Source organism: Dipodomys merriami, unplaced genomic scaffold (genome assembly GCF_024711535.1).
Source record: "Dipodomys merriami isolate MVZ:Mamm:240054 unplaced genomic scaffold, mDipMer1.0.p SCAF_27, whole genome shotgun sequence".
Classification (NCBI taxonomy): domain Eukaryota; kingdom Metazoa; phylum Chordata; class Mammalia; order Rodentia; family Heteromyidae; genus Dipodomys; species Dipodomys merriami.
Window position 1 is genome coordinate 17,696,926 of NW_027204159.1, and position 16,817 is coordinate 17,713,742.

A 16,817-nucleotide genomic window follows, 5' to 3' on the forward strand; every position below is an offset into this window, starting at 1 on the left:
CACTTACCCTCTTCTGACTCTTTTCAAAAAATATAGCACTCATAAGCAGTTCCAGTTAGGACAGAGACAGAATAAATAATTTCTGATGCATAGACCTAGCTTAAAAAATTTGCTATCTTTCTCTTCCCACTGCTTTGTCTTACATCTGGATCTGTAACAGGTATGGTTGATATTCCTATTAGTCTTTCAGGTAACAAAAACCAAGGGCTATTGCAACATAAGGGTCTAAAGAATATATAACTATTTTCCATGACCACAAGTACATCTAGTGTCCCTATGTCATTATATAGTATATAACATTCCTAAGCACAAACACGTGTGTGTGTGTGTGTGTGTGTGTGTGTGTGTGTGTGTGTGTGTGTGTGTGTGTGTGTGTGTGTGTGTGTGTGTGTGTGTGTGTGTGTGTGTGTGTGTGTGTGTGTGTGTGTGTGTGTGTGTGTGTGTGTGTGTGTGTGTGTGTGTGTGTGTGTGTGTGTGTGTGTGTGTGTGTGTGTGTGTGTGTGTGTGTGTGTGTCCAGTTCTAGGGCTTGAACTTGGGGCCTGGGCATTGTCCTTGAGCTTTTGTGCTCAAGGCTAGTGCTCTACCATTTAAGCCACAGCTTCATTTCCTCGTTAGTTATTGGAGATCAGAGTCTCACAAACTGCTGTTTGGGCTAGCTTTGAACTGCAATCCTCAGATCTTAGCCTCCTGAGTAGCTAGGATTACAGGTATGAGCCACTGGCACCTAGCTTCTTTTACAACTATTAATACAGCAGCATATGGAGAATGCTAGATCTGAGAATCTGAAGAATACAGAAATCTTCGATAGGGAGCTCTTAGGTTATGCCTAGGAATTTGGGCTTTTATGCTGAACATAGGAGAGATGATAAGTGATTGACATGCTGTGCAGAATTAGATTTAGATCAGCCACCTTGGTAGCCACAGAGATGAGAGGCTGAAATGGAGATGGGGCTATTCCAAAAACAATGAGGTCAGGTAGGAAGTTACTGTCAAGAGACTGTGGAAGAAATAATGAGACTTTCTAACAGGGTGGGGGTAATATACTTGGGGAAAAAGTAAAGCTTAAGAGGTGAAGAGATGAGAGATGGTATGACATCATTTAAGCTAGGTCAAATGAGGCAAAGGCTGGATCTGGGATAAATGCCCCTACCTTAGCAGTGCTGTTGACATTATCAGGGTCCCCCTCTTCACACTCCAACAGAGTCACATGGGTGAGGTTTTCCACGGGATTCGTAAGAGTCAGGAGAACCTGGCTCTCCTGGAGAATAAGCAAAGACTCTCTTAGATATGTTCCAAGCAGCATCCCAATTAGCTGCTATACCAAATATTTCACAAAACCCTCCTTCCATTCATCCAGAGCAATGACACCTATCTGTACCTCTACACCACTGTACTTCCAGTGTTCACTGAACACTATTCTTTTCTATTTTAAGTTATATATTCTCCGCGGTTATTATTGCACTAAGGAAATAAAACAGATCCCATAAAAAGACTCAGTTTTTAAATCTAGAAATTCTGGGGAATGTGTATTGTATTATCTAAGCAACTCTATTTAAAGTTTGTAGTTCTTATTCCTTTAGGGTTACCACTTAAGAAATAAAAAGAAGGGTGTGTTGCCTGTCAGCGAGCAGAGTGTTGCTTGTGGTCAGAGCGGTGTAGCCTCTGGTGAAGCATGGCTAAAAGTTTACGGAGTAAGTGGAAAAAGAAAATGCTTGCTGAGAAGAGAAAGAATGCCCCAAAGGAACTAAACAGACTTAAAAGTATTCTCAAAGTCAATGGTGATGTTTTAATGAAAGATGTTGAAGAAATAGCAACTGTGGTGGCACCCAAACATTGCCAAGAGAAAATGGATTGCGTGGAGAAGGATGAAAATGATGATATGAAGATGGAGACTGAAATTAAAGAGAAACAAAAAAACTCTTTTAGACCAGCATGGACAGTACCCAGTATGGATGAACCAGAGGCAGAGAAAACGGCTGAAGGCAAAGCAAGAGAAAGGAAAGGGAAAAAACAAAGCAAAAGCAGCAAAGGGTCTGGCCTGGTAGCCTCTTAAAAACTTGAAAATTTATCAATGGGACAGATGTTTGATTAAAATGTATACCTTGATTTCATAGAGTGAAAACTATTTGTTTTTAACTGAGTTTATTTTCTTCCACTTACACCCTCAAATAACTTCTTGAATTTCCTTTGATGAGTCAAAGCTATATTGATATTTCCAGTGTCCAGGTATTGTAAGACATCACAGTTCAACATGGTTGAAATCATTTTGACAATTTGGTAACATCAGTGAAGATCAAACAAATGATATACTGTTGAAGTGACTGAACTCATGTATTTAAAAGGGTATTATAATATTTAAAAGTATGACACCAGATTGTATGAACAGTACTTGCTTGGTGGTTTTAATTTGCATAATTCAGAATATTTTCTATATAAGAAATAAAAAGGAGACCCTTGTAAACAAAATATATGATCTATGTGCTAGTCTCAATGTGTTAACATACATAAAAAAATGAAACAAAGACTAAAATTTTTTCAAGACTTTTCTTTTTTCTTTTTATTTAGGTCTGAGATTGGGACTCAAACTCAGTACCTGCCACTTTTGCTCACTGGCTAGCTCTATCAACTGAGCCACACCTCCAATCCCTTTTCAAGAATTCTAAAAGCATAATTTACTTTAGTTTGATACTCTTGAGACTAGTAAAATACTCTTTCAAATGAACATTTATTCTTTTTTTATTTTTTATTGTGAAAATACTTTACAGAGGGGTTACAAAGTGTACATTTATTCTTATAAGGTATTCCCTTGAGATTAGAAAATACTCCTGCAAATAAAGAGGGACTATATTATTTTCTAACATGAAAGGAAAGAGCTAAAGAGACTGCCACAGAGCAGTCTACAATTCACTGGTATGCATGTGTGTACAGGAGGAAGGAGCATGAATGATGTCCCAAGGAAGAGAGGGACTATGGTAAGGAGACAAGTTGATTCTTTGTACTGATGCACAGACATGCCTGACACCATGGGACTTCCCTTTTCCCACTTACTGCTGCATCTTTACAGGATGTGCATCCTGCTTAAACATATATTTCAAAAGTGCTCTTGGCAAGATTCCCAGATTAAAATATATGTCACAGTTCTTTTATCCTTCGAAACGGCTGTCTTTTCTATACCTTGCTCACTGCATCCCATGGGAAATAAACATACACAGCCACCCATATCTATATGTTTGGACCAGACAGATTTTTCTGTTGATAAGTGAAGTACTAACCTTCATGTAGCGAAGGTTTGGAATTGACATGATTCTCACTTCTGGAATATAATTGCTGCCAATAAGTAAAAAAACAAAAACAAAACCATTAATTTAATTGAAATCTCTTGAAATTACTACTTTTAAAAAGCAAGTATGAGGGTGGGGGGAGGAGGGGAGTATGGGAAGGGATGGGAAGGGGAAACAACGAGGAGGCAACAATGCTAGATAAGAAATGTACTCGTTATCTTGCCCATGTAATTGTAACTCCTCTGTATGGCGCACGCACGCACGCACACACACACACACACCCCAGCAAGTACACACACACACACACACACACACACACACACACACACACACACACACACACACACACACACACACACACACACACACACACACACACACACACACACACACACACACACACACACACACACACACACACACACACACACCCAGCAAGTATCACAAAGAATCTATATGGAAGAAATAGTTAAGTATTGTCAAAGCTCATAGGATTCACAAACTTTATTGACCATGATAATGACAATTTGCCTTGTGAAGGTTAAAATGTGTTTGTGACTATCACTATCCCACAATACTGTGAAATATGTGAAATTTATGTAATCACCTAATCTCAAAAAAAAAAAAAAAAAGCAAGTATGACAAAGAATTTATGTGAGACTAAGGTAGGGACTATGTTTTTTTTTTTTTTTTGGGGGGGGGGGGTCCGGTCATGGGGCCTGAACTCTGGACCTGGGCGCTGTCCCTCAGCTCTTCAGCTCAAGGCTAGCGCTCTACCACTTGAGCCACAGCGCCACTTCCAGCTTTTTTCTTTTTGCTTATGTGGTGCTGAGGAATCGAACCCAGGGCCTCAGGCATGCAAGGCAAGCGCTCTACCACTGAGCCACCTTCCCAGCTCCTTTTTTGTTTTTCATTTGTAGGTCGTGGAGCTTGAACTCTGGGCCTGGGTACTGTCCCTCAGCTCTTCAGCTCAAGGCAAGTGCTCTACCACCTGTGCTACAGAGCCACTTCCAGTTTTCTGGTGGTTTATTGGAGATTGGAGTCTCACGGTCTTTCCTGCCCGGGCTGACTTTGAACTGCAATTCTCAGATCTCAGCCTCCTGAGTAGCTAGGATTACAGGTGTGGGCCACCAGCGCCTGGCTATGTTTTTTTCCTCAGTGCTGCACTCTACCTTTTGAACCACAGCTCCACTTCTGGCTTTTTCAGTAGTTAGTTGGAGATAAGTGTATCTTGGGCTTTCCTGCCTGGGCTGGCTTCAAACTGTGATCAGATTTTAGCCTTTTGAGTAGCTAAGATTACAGATATGAGCCACTGGTACCAGTGAAAAAAAGAATTTTAAAGAATAGTATCACCACAGTGAGATACAAGATATGAAATCAACTGACAATGGATTCTTTCTGAAATCTTTGGCATAGAACCTTTAGGGTATAGAGCTAATTTAGGGCCTTTGACATCCTGACATATATTTTCCTTATACATTTATCTGACATATTTTGGGAGGCTCTTATTTAGTTAATATTTTAATTCTAGAAGGTAATTGATTATGGGATGCAATCTTATTTAAAAATAAGTTGTAGACAAACACTAATATAAGTAGCACTATTATGTGCCAGGAAGGTATTGATTAATTAAATGATTGACTGAGCAGGGACTGAATCTAATTTTAACTTAAAACTAGATGCTTTTTGTGGTGTACTACAGAATTACCTTCATAAATGAAATGAAATGCAAGCTTAAGACTCAGTCAGGGCATCTGTATTGAGACTGTACCATTAGCGTCAGAAAAAAAACCACTTTTTTTTTTCAAAGTAAGCTAAGCAGCTGAGCACAGTCTACCATATAGGACTTTTGTAATGAGCAAAAGAGAGTTTAACCTAGAGTTACTTTCATTTCAGAGATGAGGGAAATAAACTTAGACAATACAGTAAGTGACAGACTCATATCTGACGTTCCTTGCTCCAACTTGCCAGATCCAATTTTTTTTTGCTTCTTAATGCTATTTATTTGTCGGTTGTGGGGTTTGAACTCTGGGCCTGGGCGCTGTTCCTCAGCTCTTCAGCTGAAGATGAGTGCTCTACCAATTGAACCACAGTACCACTTCTGGTTTTCTCAATGGTTTATTGGAGATGAGAGTCTTACGGACTTTCTTGTCTAGGCTGGCTTTGAACTGTGATCCTCAGATCTCAGGCTCCTGAGTGGCTAGGATTACAGGCAAGAGTCACCACACCTGACCTTTTAATGCTTTTTAATTGCTACCTAATATTCTATAGTAAGACTACCAGTTGACTACTGAATGCAATCAACAATTAATCAACTTGACAAAGAAATTGCTTCTACCTTTTTTCATTACAATGTAGTAATATACCTCCTTATAAATGTATATTTAGGGCTAGGAATATGGCTCTGTGAGAGAGCACTTGCCTATGTATGTGAGTGGTGAGAATTCTATAAATTAGGCCATCAAACTTTTGTCTTGAGTGTCAAACATTTTTTCCAGGTCTATTGTCTGTCTCTGGACTTTGTTATTAATTTAATCATGCTTCATTTTGACAAGGTCAAAGATTTTTTTTTTCTCCCTTAATGTATTCACTTTTAGGCTTCTTGCCTTGCTTATGAAGGGATCCTTTACTCTCAAGCAGAAAGGATTTTCCAAAATTTTCAAAATATTTTCCTTAGTAAAACGGGCTCAGATGTGTGTATGTGGAGGGTAATCAGTAGGATGGAAGGATGGAGGAGGGCTGACAAAAGAGGTGAAAGAGGACAAACATATTGTAGTTTATTTACATGTGTGAAAATGAAACAGTAAAACCTGTTAAAATTGTTTTAAAATAAACACCTTCAGAACAGCAGAAGGATATAAAATCAATACTCAAAAAAATTAGCAGCTTTCCTATATACCAATGAAGAGGGTGAGAAAGAAACCAGAAAAACAATTCTATTCACAACAGCCTCACAAACAATAAAATACCTAGATATTAACCAAGCAAGTGAAAGACTTCTATTATAAAAACTATGGCCATATTGTGAAAAGAAATCTGGAGATTCAATGTACTAACAATCAAAATTCCAATATTATTCCTCACAGAATTAAGAGAAATCAGTCTAAAAGACACTGAATAGCTAAAGCAATTCTAAATAGAGATCACTGTTGGAGTTATCATAACAACAGACTTCAAATTATACTACAGAGATATATTAACAAAAATAGCTTGGTACTGGCACAAACACAGAACCAAAGATCAATGAAACAGTACAGAAGACCCAGGAATAAAACCACATACCTAATGCCAACTAACTCAACAAGGAGCCAAAACATACACAGGAGGAAAGACTACCTCCTTAACAAATGGTTCTGGGAAAAATGATTATCTACTTGCAAGAGACTGATACTGGACCTCTGTATCTGACTTTTTTTTTTTAATCAACTCTACCTGGATCAAAATGCTCAAGTAAGATCCGATACTTTGCGTCTACTACAGGAAAATGGAGGGAAAACCCTAAAAATTATAGGCAAAGGTTTTTGAAATAGGACTCTAAGTTACCCAGAGAACAGAAGCAAGAACTGACAAATGGTACTACATTTAAAAACATTTTTGCGCAGAAAAAAAAGTCACCATAACCAACAGACAACCAGCAGAATGGGAGAAAAAAATCTGTCAGCTACTCAAATAAAGAATATCAAGAAAATATGAAAAGCTCAAAAATCTAGGAAGCAGAATAACACAATTAATAAATGGGCCAGTGAAATGGACAGTCTTCAGAAGAAAAAATACAAATGGTTAATAGATACACAAAGAAATGTTCAACATCTTTTTTTGTTGTTGTTGGTCATGGGCTTTGAACTCTGCACCTGGGAGCTGCCCCTGAGCTCTTCAGCTCAAGGTGAGCACTCTACCACTTGAGCCACAGTGCCACTTCTGGTTTTCTGGTGCTTTATTGGAAGTAAGTCTCACAGACTTTCCTACCCAGGCTGGCTTTGAATCATGATCCTCAGATCTCAGCCTTCTGAGTAGCTAAGATTACAGGTGTGAGCCACCAGTACCTGGCTTGTTTTAACATCTTTATCCATAAGAGAAATGCAAGTCAAAACCAAGATTCCATCTCAGCTGAGTCAGAATGGAACCCATCAAGAAAACAAGTAACAACAAATGCTGGTGAGCATACAGGAAAAGAGAATGGAAGGCCCAGCGCTGGTGGCTCACACCTGTAATCCTAGCTATTCAGGAGGCTGTAATCTGAGGATTGCGGTTCAAAGCCAGTCCAGGCAGGAAAGACGGTGAGACTCTTATCTCCAATAAACCACCAGAAAACTGGAAGTGGTGCTGTAGCTCAAGTGGGAGAGTGCAAGCCTTGAGCTGAAGAGCTGAGGGACAGCACCCAGGCCCAGAGTTCAAGCCCCACGACCAAAAAAAAAAAAAAAAAAAAAGAGAATGGAATGGTGGGAATATAAACTGGTGGAACAATTATGGAAATTCCTCAAAAAACTAAAAGCAGACCTTCCCTAGGACCCTCCCATACCATTACGGGGCATATAACCAAAGGAGACTAAATTAATACACAAAAACTACACCTTCATATCTATGTTTTCTGTAGCAATTTCAGAATAACCAAATGATGTGATCAACTAAGGTGGGAACTAGGGAAAAGAAAGTTGGACTAATGAGGGTGAAAGAGGATAGATATATCAGCAAGTATGAAAACAGAACAATGAAACTTCTTCAAGTTGTATCTGGAAGCACAGAGGAGATGGAGCACTGATTGGAATACAATGTATACATTGTGTACCTGTGAAAATGTCACAATGAAATCCCCCCTGGTATAACTAATGTATGCCAATTAAAAAAAAAAATCTAAAAAAAAAAGAGAGAGGGAGGGGTTAAGATGAAGGAGACTGATATTGGGAGTGAAGCTGATTGGGATACATTGTATACATGTGTAGAAATGTCACAATAAAACCTTTGTACAATTAATGTATGCTAATGAGATACTTTTCTTATTCAATATGTGATTTTTTTTTTATACTTGAAACTCCCTTCTACTGAAGACCTCCAATCAGCTGCCACTACATTGATAACTTTTATGCCACTCAATGAGATGTTACCAAAACACAGGTAAATAAAATGAACACTGTTTCACAGATAGGCTTTTAATTTGCTATAGTTAGTTAATAACTTAATTTATTGTGCTGTTACTAGGGCTTACACTCAGGGCTTCGGCATTATCCCTCACGTTTTTCAAAGTTCACTGTAGCAAAACTACTGAGACAGAGGTCTACTTTCCACTTTTTGCGGGCTAATTAGAGTTAAATCTCTTGGGCTTTATGCCCTGGCTGGCTTTAGATCTCAGTCTCCTGTACAGCTAGGATTACAGGTGTGAGCTATCAGTGTCTGGCTACTTTAATATTTACTAAGATTTTTTGATGTGTGTCTGGTTCAGGGCTTGAATTCAGAGCCTGGGCTCTGTCCCTGAGCTTTTGTGCTCGAGGGTAGTGCTCCAGTCCACTTCTGGCTTTTTTTTTTTTTTTTTTTAAATCAGTCCTGGGGCATTAACTCAGGGCCTGGGCACTGCCCTTAAGCTTCTTGCACCACTTCTGGCCTTCTCTGTTTATGTGGTACTGAGGAATAAAGCCCAGGGCTTCATGCATGCTAGGCAAGTACTCTATCACTAAGGCACATTCCAAGCCCAATTTCTGGATTTTTTTGAAAGTTAACTGGAGTCTCACAAACTCTCCTGCCTGGGCTGGCTTTGAACTGTGATCCTCAGGTCTTTGCCTTCTGAGTAGCTAAAATTACAAGCATGAGCCACCAGTAAGTTTTTCTCAACTTAGGTACTTAATAATTGTAATAAACAAGTAATGATTCTCTACTTAAAGACCAACATACATACTCCACTGTCATCGATGATGGTATCGTTGTTTCCCTACATACACTCTTTTTAAAAAAAATATTTCTTAAGATAAGTCTTTACTTGTTTGTTCCGAGATGAGGTATACCTTTGTAAAACAGGATGGCCCCAGATTCTCCTGCATCAGTCTCCTGAGTAGTAGGAACTATAGAAGCAGACTGAATACCTTGATTCTATATTTACAGATTTACTTTAAACTTCATGGGATGGGACAAAATTCAAAAGCCCCCAATGTCAACAGAATAGTATAATTGTTCTGACATAGGTATTGCTTTCCTTTTTGGGACAGAAGTAAATATATGTTATACAAAGTCAATAGCCCAAACATCAACACAAAGGTACTCACACAGCAACCAATTGGATTTTGAATTTGATGGATGTTGGATTAAATTCTGGCTTGCTCAAATTATGTTCACATTTCTGAAAAGAAAAAGCATGTATCAGAGGAAAACAAGACATACTTTGCTGACCCATATAGCTACTAAATTTAATACGGCATTTACTACAAGTGTGTGTGTGTGTGCGTGCATGTGTGCTAGAAGACCAGGTTTTGAAATAGAACACATATTGCTGGTAACAAAAATTTATAAAAGATGACATTCAACTTCTAGATATATGCAGCCACACCCTCCATTACTGGTATATCCCTGTGGTGTATAAAAAATGTTATAGAGTACTGTCTTATATGGATTTAAATATCACAATGACTTTATGAAGGAGCTATTTATTTTTCCATTTTCTGGATGATGAAAATGGGACAACACAAGGGCAAATAAGCTGTGGAATTCATGGAGCTAGAAACTAGGATTTAAATCTACGTAGTATAATCCCAAGTTCCATGCTTTAGCTTGTTTGTTTTTGCCAGTCTTGGGACTTGAACTCAGGGCCTGGAAACTGTCCCTAAGAGTCTTTTGCTCAAGGCTAACACTCTACCACCTGAGTCACAGCCCCACTTCCGGCTTTTTCAGTTTATGTGGTACTGAGGAATTGAACCCAGGGCTTTGTGCATGCTAGGCAAGCATTCTACCACTAAGCCACTTTCCCAGCCCGAAGTTCCATGCTTTAAAATATAATGAAAATTATTTACTACATTCTTTTTCATTTTTTTGGTGCTATTTACACTAGAAAGGATTGGACAAATTGCTAAGCAACCACTTTAGCAAAAACATTAAATAAACTGACTACTCCAGCAGCCTCCTGGAATAGGTAGCTAAACAAAAACTACAAGGAAGGAAGCAAAGGTTTATTCATTTTCTAAGAGAAGAAAGAAGCACAGAGCATAAGTAGGGTCAGCCCTGACTGGGGTTAATAAGGAAAGGCATTGCAATATGTCAAAATATCCCAGAATTATTTTTCTATTTATAAAATTTTCTCAAAAGTTTTATGTTTTAAGCCTATGTTATTTGGTATATGAAAATCTAGACTGTGTTATATCTTCCTTTTTGAACCTCTGAGTTATCATTATTTTAAAAAACATTAGTATTTGTATAACATTTTTCTGCATAACATTTTTAAAATTTTTTTTTTTTTTTTTTTTTTTGTCAGTCATTGGGCCTGAACTCTGGGCCTGGACACTGTCCCTCAGCTCTTCAGCTCAAGGCTAGCGCTCTACCACTTGAGCCACAGTACCACTTCTGGCTTTTTCTGCTTATGTGGTACTGAGGAATGGAACCCAGGGCCTCATGCATGCAAGGCAAGCACTCCTAAGCCAACTTCCCAGCCCAAACTTTTATTTTTATTTTCTCTCTTTTTTTTGTGTACTACTGGTAATTGAAATAAGGGCTTTACACATGTGAGTCAAGTGTTGTACAACTGAACATGTCCAGTCCTTAGCTTTTGGAGATAGGGTCTCACTGTAGAGCTCAGGATAGTCTTGAGCTTGTTATGTAATCCAAGCTGAAGCTCAAGATCTTCATGCTTCTGTTTCCCAGGTGCTGAGATTACAGGTCTGACCATCATGCTTGGGTTAGTTTGAAGCTATTTAATGTAAATACTGAAATACTGTACTTTTAATCCACGATATTACATGGTAGAAAGCACCTGGAACTGGCCTATGTTCCTTTGCCTCTTGTTTTCCTTCCCTAAAGCTGTGCTATTTGGTAATACTGGCTCCTAGAGACATGAAACTATTTAAACGAGTTAAAAGATTTAGTATTGTAGTCATGATATGCATTTTAAGTGTTCAATAGCCACATGTGACTAGTGGATACTATATTGGACTGTTCACATACAAAACACATCCACATCGTGTGTAGTTCTGTAGGATAAGACTAATCTAAAAGGTTTCTTTCCATTCTCTTATTATTGTTTTTACAATTTCTGTACTGATGATACTCTGCTGCTCATTCTGTAGATTACTAGAGCCAGAATTTTGCTGATTTTTCTTCTTTCTTGTTTTCTATTAAATTGTTCCTCCTCATGCTCTACCACTTGAGCCATAGCTTTACTTCTGGCTTTTTGTTTTTTTTTTTTTTTTTTTTTGGTCCAGTCGTGGGGCCTGAACTCTGGGCCTGGGCGCTGTCCCTCAGCTCTTCAGCTCAAGGCTAGCACTCTACCACTTGAGCCACAGCGCCACTCCTGGCTTTTTTTTTTCCTGCTTATGTGGTGCTGAGGAATCAAACCCAGGGCCTCAAGCATGCAGGGTGAGCGCTCTACCACTGAGCCACCTTCCCAGCCCACTTCTGGCTTTTTGGTAGTATACTTGAGATTGGAGTCTCACGGACTTTCTAGCTTGTGCTGGCTCTGAACCTGGATCCTCAGATCTCAGCCTCCTGAGAAGCTAGGATTACAGTTGTGAGTCCCAGTGCCTAACTTTTGTTTTTTGTTTTTTTTTGCTTAAAAAAAAAAACTGCCGGGCGCTGGTGGCTCACGCCTGTAATCCTAGCTACTCAGGAGGCTGAGATATGAGGATCGTGGTTCAAAGCCAGCTCGGGCAGGAGAGACCGTGAGACTCCTATCTCCAATAAACCACCATAAAACCGGAAGTGGCGCTGTAGCTCAAGTGGTAGAGCGCTCGCTTTGAGCTGAAGAGCTGAGGGACAGCGCCCAGGCCCAGAGTTCAAGCCCTACGGCCGACAAAAAAACAAAACAAAACAAAACAAAACTATCTTACTGGTCTAAAAGCTAGGCACTCTTCCATTCTTTTTGGGACTCTGCATTGTGCATTTTACCTTTCGATACTTTTCTTTCCACATTTGTAGCATAGAGTTAACAGTAGTTACATCTACAGAGCTATTGAGGCTGGAGTTTAGATGTTCTTTCCAGCAGTACTGGTGTTTGAACCTAGGGTTGTCAATGCTCTACTACTTGAGTCATGCCTCCAGTTTTTGAGGCTGAATATAGACAAAATATTTTATAGTACCTGAGTATCTGGTACACTCCTTGTGCTTTCTAAAGTTGGTACACTGGTCACAAACTAATCTGTTTATTTGTTTTTCTCTTACACAAATGACAACTCTACAGAAAAGAAATACTTACCCGGCAACGCAGGGACCGTTTGATGAGAAGATGCTTGTGTCGAGGATAGAGCTGTGAAGCACAGATTGGCTGGAAGTCAGGCTGTAAGAGGCGCTGCTGAAGGGTGGTCACTAGTGTGAAAGGCAAAACCAAATTTAGGTTACAGTGACTTTCAAAATCACATTTATGTGCAGGCAATAATTATATAGAGTAATATATCGTTATCAATATTTCTTTAAAAGTATAAAGTTCTATCACATCCATTTTTCAGCATATCATTTTACTACTAGCAACTATTCCACAAAAAAAAAAAATCTCAAATCACAAGGCAAGTAAGCAACAAAAATAGAGTAGATGTAGACTAGAAAGTAGAATGTAGACAATCACCCTCTGTTAAATTTACTGGTCTTGTATAATAGTCTTCGGGTAGAGGTTCCACTTCATCCACAGCCTGAGCTGGCTCAATCTTTATCTCTTTCTGATCCTCACCTTCTTTAAGGCTAAAAAGATTAAAAGAAAAACCCAAATCAGTAACTTCCCAAAGGCCATTCTGATTAACCTCAAGTTTATGAATCACTGAAATATTCTACCACTGTAGAATATTCATTCAGTTTAGGTCTTGTCTAAGAACTTTTTCCCTATCAACAACCATTCTTTCTCTTTAAAAAATAATTGCTTTTGTTAAACATTTGTTTTGATACCTGCTTCTCTCAAAGTCATTTAATGTCAAAACTTACGAAAGTCCAGCAAGGGTACTAATGGATGCACCCGCTCGTGGCCGTTGAAGCCTGGTTCCAAGACCGTATTTGTCCTAAAAAAAAGTTCAGAAATTTTTATTACAAAGTCCATTTTATACTTTCTATTTATTGAAAGAAACAACTTGGGGTGGGATAGCAGGAGAAGCTTAGGGAAATAAGCAAAACAAACAAAAACAGAACCAAAGCAAGAACAAAACATCCCCCAAACCAAAAAGCTATTTGAGGCTACTTTTTACTTGTAGTTTCACATCATTATTCTGGTCCTAAAATAAAACAACATGGAGACTGAAACTATATAATACAGTGAAAGTGATCCAAGTGTGAGCTTTTCCTACTACCCTAAAACCATCCAAGCTTTAGTCTAGGCAGGAACTGTGTGGAGGGTCTGAGATACACTGCGACTTTCCTTCTGGAACACCAATGACCATCTGCTAACTTCTTCAGGGTCAGCAAAAATCATAAAAAAATAACTTACCACTACATGAATAGTATGTTGCTGTAGAGCCCCAAAATAGCAGCAGGTTGCAACAGAGACAAAAAAATGCAGCATAAGATAGAAGCAAACTCATACAGCAGGCAGGTATATGGGAAAGTTGGCAGGATAAAGCATTTAGTTCACATTCCTCTTCTAGAACTATCATACAGTATAGCATATGCTTATTATACCAGTGGGCTGTTTAGGAAAACTTATTTCGCTGGTGAATGTAGTTGCTTTGTAAGTGTTAATAGTTTATTAAATTCAAATCTAGATATTCTTATATGGATCTTACTAAGGCTTAGAGTTTCTATGGCTTAACTCATTCTCATATAGATGCAAAATGAGAAGTTATTCAGTCTTTCCAGACATGGGAAAGAATTCGGTATCTGTCCCCACAGGCTGGTTGTTAGGATTAAATAATTCTTTAATATTGAAATTATAATATATAATATCATTTTGTAATATTATAAAGTATTTAGCACAGTGCTCAATATGTCATTGTCATTGAATAACTCTGTTTGTTAAATGTCACCCTCTTGGGGCACAAACAAGCACAAAGAAAATTTCTATGAGGGCAAACAGAACTTGGGGACAATAACAAAAACTCAAAGTCCTAATCTTTTGCTTCTGCCTAATGTATGTAAACTGGTTTCTCAACACCCACAGATAATTCTCATCAAAAATTCTACTTGAAGCCAAGCACTGATGGCTCATACCTGTAATCCTAACTACTCAGGAGGCTGAGATCTGAGGACTGAGATTTGAAGCCAGTCTGGGCAAGAAAAATCTGTCAAGACTCTTATGTCCAATAAAGTACTGAGAAAAGCTGGAAGTGGTGCTGTGGCTCAAGTGGTAGAGTGCTGGCCTTGAGCTAAAGAAGTTAAGGGACAGTTCTAGCTCCAGGACCGGCAAAAATAATTCTACTTGCATGTGTCACCACCTACTTAACCACACAAATGCACTGTGTTAAAGGTCAGAGTTTTCATCTTGAGGAGCTATGGAAAGGTGTTAAAAAAAAAAAAAAGAAAAAGAAAAGATGACTACAGTTGGGAAACCTCTGCTACTAGGTTGCAAATGATAGACTATATTGGCAATATGAGTAATATCTATCACTACTTATTTACTTCTTTTTAGACTTTCTGTAACATGCAAAACCTGTAAACAGGTGTCTGCAGTGCTGATAAAATTAAATTTGTGAGGAATAGTAATAATAATAAAAAATAATAATGTGCAGATTTCCTTGCTCTGTTACCCACAAGTCAGGAATCTGGGAAAATGGCTACTTTCTGAAATAGTCACTGTTCTTAAGCCCCAAAGGGCTCACAAATTCCTTTTTGTATCAAATCCTCACCGAAAAAGCCAGAGGCATGTAGTTTCTACGTCGTGCCAGTTTCTTCCGATCTCGTTCAACCTTTTCTTTCTGGGCAAGTTGCTGGTAATACTCAATTAACTTGTTCATCTGCAAGAAACCAAAGACTCAGTATTTGTTTCATGAAAAAGCTAACAGAGAATATATAAAATTAATCAATCACATTGACTAGAAACAAAGCAAGTGTTAAAGTGAGCAAGTTTCCCTTTTTTCTTTAAAGGGAACTTCTTTTCATTACATGGTCTGTTTTCAGAATTAAAAGGAAACCATTAAGTTCAGAAATGGGCAATGAAAAAACTGAAATTATATGGTTTTACTTCATTGTTTCTCTTTGGAACTGCTCCTAGTTTTGTCTGCAATGCCACAGGACTACAGGTGTTACAACTATGACATTGTATATTTCTCCCCATTCTGCGGCACTTTTTCAATCATAAAAGTCATGTTAGTTATAAAATCCCAATGATATATGAAGAAAAACAAAACTTTTCCTTTATTGTTTGTGCTTGACCTCAGAGGTATCCACTATTACAAAGTTAGATGTCTTTCTTATATTCTTATAAATATGAATATATTTTGCATACTCCTGTGTATAGACACACAACTTGATATACATAAAATAAATAGTTCTCTTTCTCATGTGAAGAGAACAAAAATTATAAATCGCTTTAATGCTAGTACTGGGTCTTGACCTCAGGGTGTTGTACTCATTTAGCTTGTTTAACAGCTGGCACTCTACTATGTGAGCTACACAGTCAGCCTGTCTTTCTGATGGTTAATTAAAAACAAAGGCTCAACAGACTATTTGGCCTAGGCCAGCATCAAATCTCAATGCTCCAGGTATCAGCCTCCTGAGGAGACAAGATAGAGGTGTTAGGGACTAGTCACCACTAGTTAACTGTAAGGTCCACTCCTGGATGGCAAGCAGACAAGTCTCTGCTCAGTACCTGACCTAAGCAACTGGCACACCTAGAAGAGGTCACATCTGCATCCGTTGAGTTCACATCTGGATTCGATGTAGCCATACCTTTCCCTGCCCCTACTCTAGATAAGGCCTAGCCCAGGGCCAGATGCCCTTTTTCCCAGCTGCTTGGAGTGCCAACATGGCCTGGTGTCAGCCAGAATGATGAATAAACCTACCCCTTACCTGAATACCACGTGCGTGGTATTGTTCTTACTCAGCCTCTTATCTGTATAGACTTTGCACAAATACAAAATCATAATAAATACATCATCGTCCATCCAGTACAAACAGATTTACCTGTTGTTTTTTTTGGTGCCAGTATTGGGGCTTGAACTCATCAGGGCCTAGGTGCTGTCCTCTTGGGCTCTTTTGCTCAAGACGAGAGCTCTATCACTTGACCCACAGTTCCAGTTCCATCTTTTTTTTTTTTTTTTTAAACTGGAGAAAGGAGCTAAGAGTCTGTCAGACTCTTCTGCCCAGGCTGGCTTCAAATCCTCAGACCTAGGTTTCCTGAGTAGCCAAGACTATAGGTCTGATCTATTGGTACCTGGCTCTACCTGTTTGTTTTGATTTATTTTTTTGTTGGTCGTGGGGCTTGAACTCTGGTC

General features: G+C 38.7%; 1 protein-coding gene across 2 annotated transcripts in view; it reads right to left on the reverse strand.

The window, feature by feature from the left end:
* The window catches only part of Dctn4 (dynactin subunit 4), a 36,518-nt gene that overhangs the window by 8,060 nt on the left and 11,641 nt on the right, over nucleotides 1–16,817 (reverse strand). The window contains exons 5-12 of one of the 2 annotated variants that reach the window (XM_070036414.1): nucleotides 15,231–15,338; nucleotides 13,877–13,897; nucleotides 13,381–13,454; nucleotides 13,031–13,143; nucleotides 12,665–12,774; nucleotides 9,534–9,607; nucleotides 3,274–3,328; nucleotides 1,152–1,259 (exon numbers count right to left, since the gene is read on the reverse strand). In XM_070036414.1, coding sequence (XP_069892515.1) covers nucleotides 1,152–1,259; nucleotides 3,274–3,328; nucleotides 9,534–9,607; nucleotides 12,665–12,774; nucleotides 13,031–13,143; nucleotides 13,381–13,454; nucleotides 13,877–13,897; nucleotides 15,231–15,338 — 663 coding nt within the window. The remainder of the gene's footprint in view (nucleotides 1–1,151; nucleotides 1,260–3,273; nucleotides 3,329–9,533; nucleotides 9,608–12,664; nucleotides 12,775–13,030; nucleotides 13,144–13,380; nucleotides 13,455–13,876; nucleotides 13,898–15,230; nucleotides 15,339–16,817) is intronic. The other variant, XM_070036415.1, reaches the window with a different exon arrangement.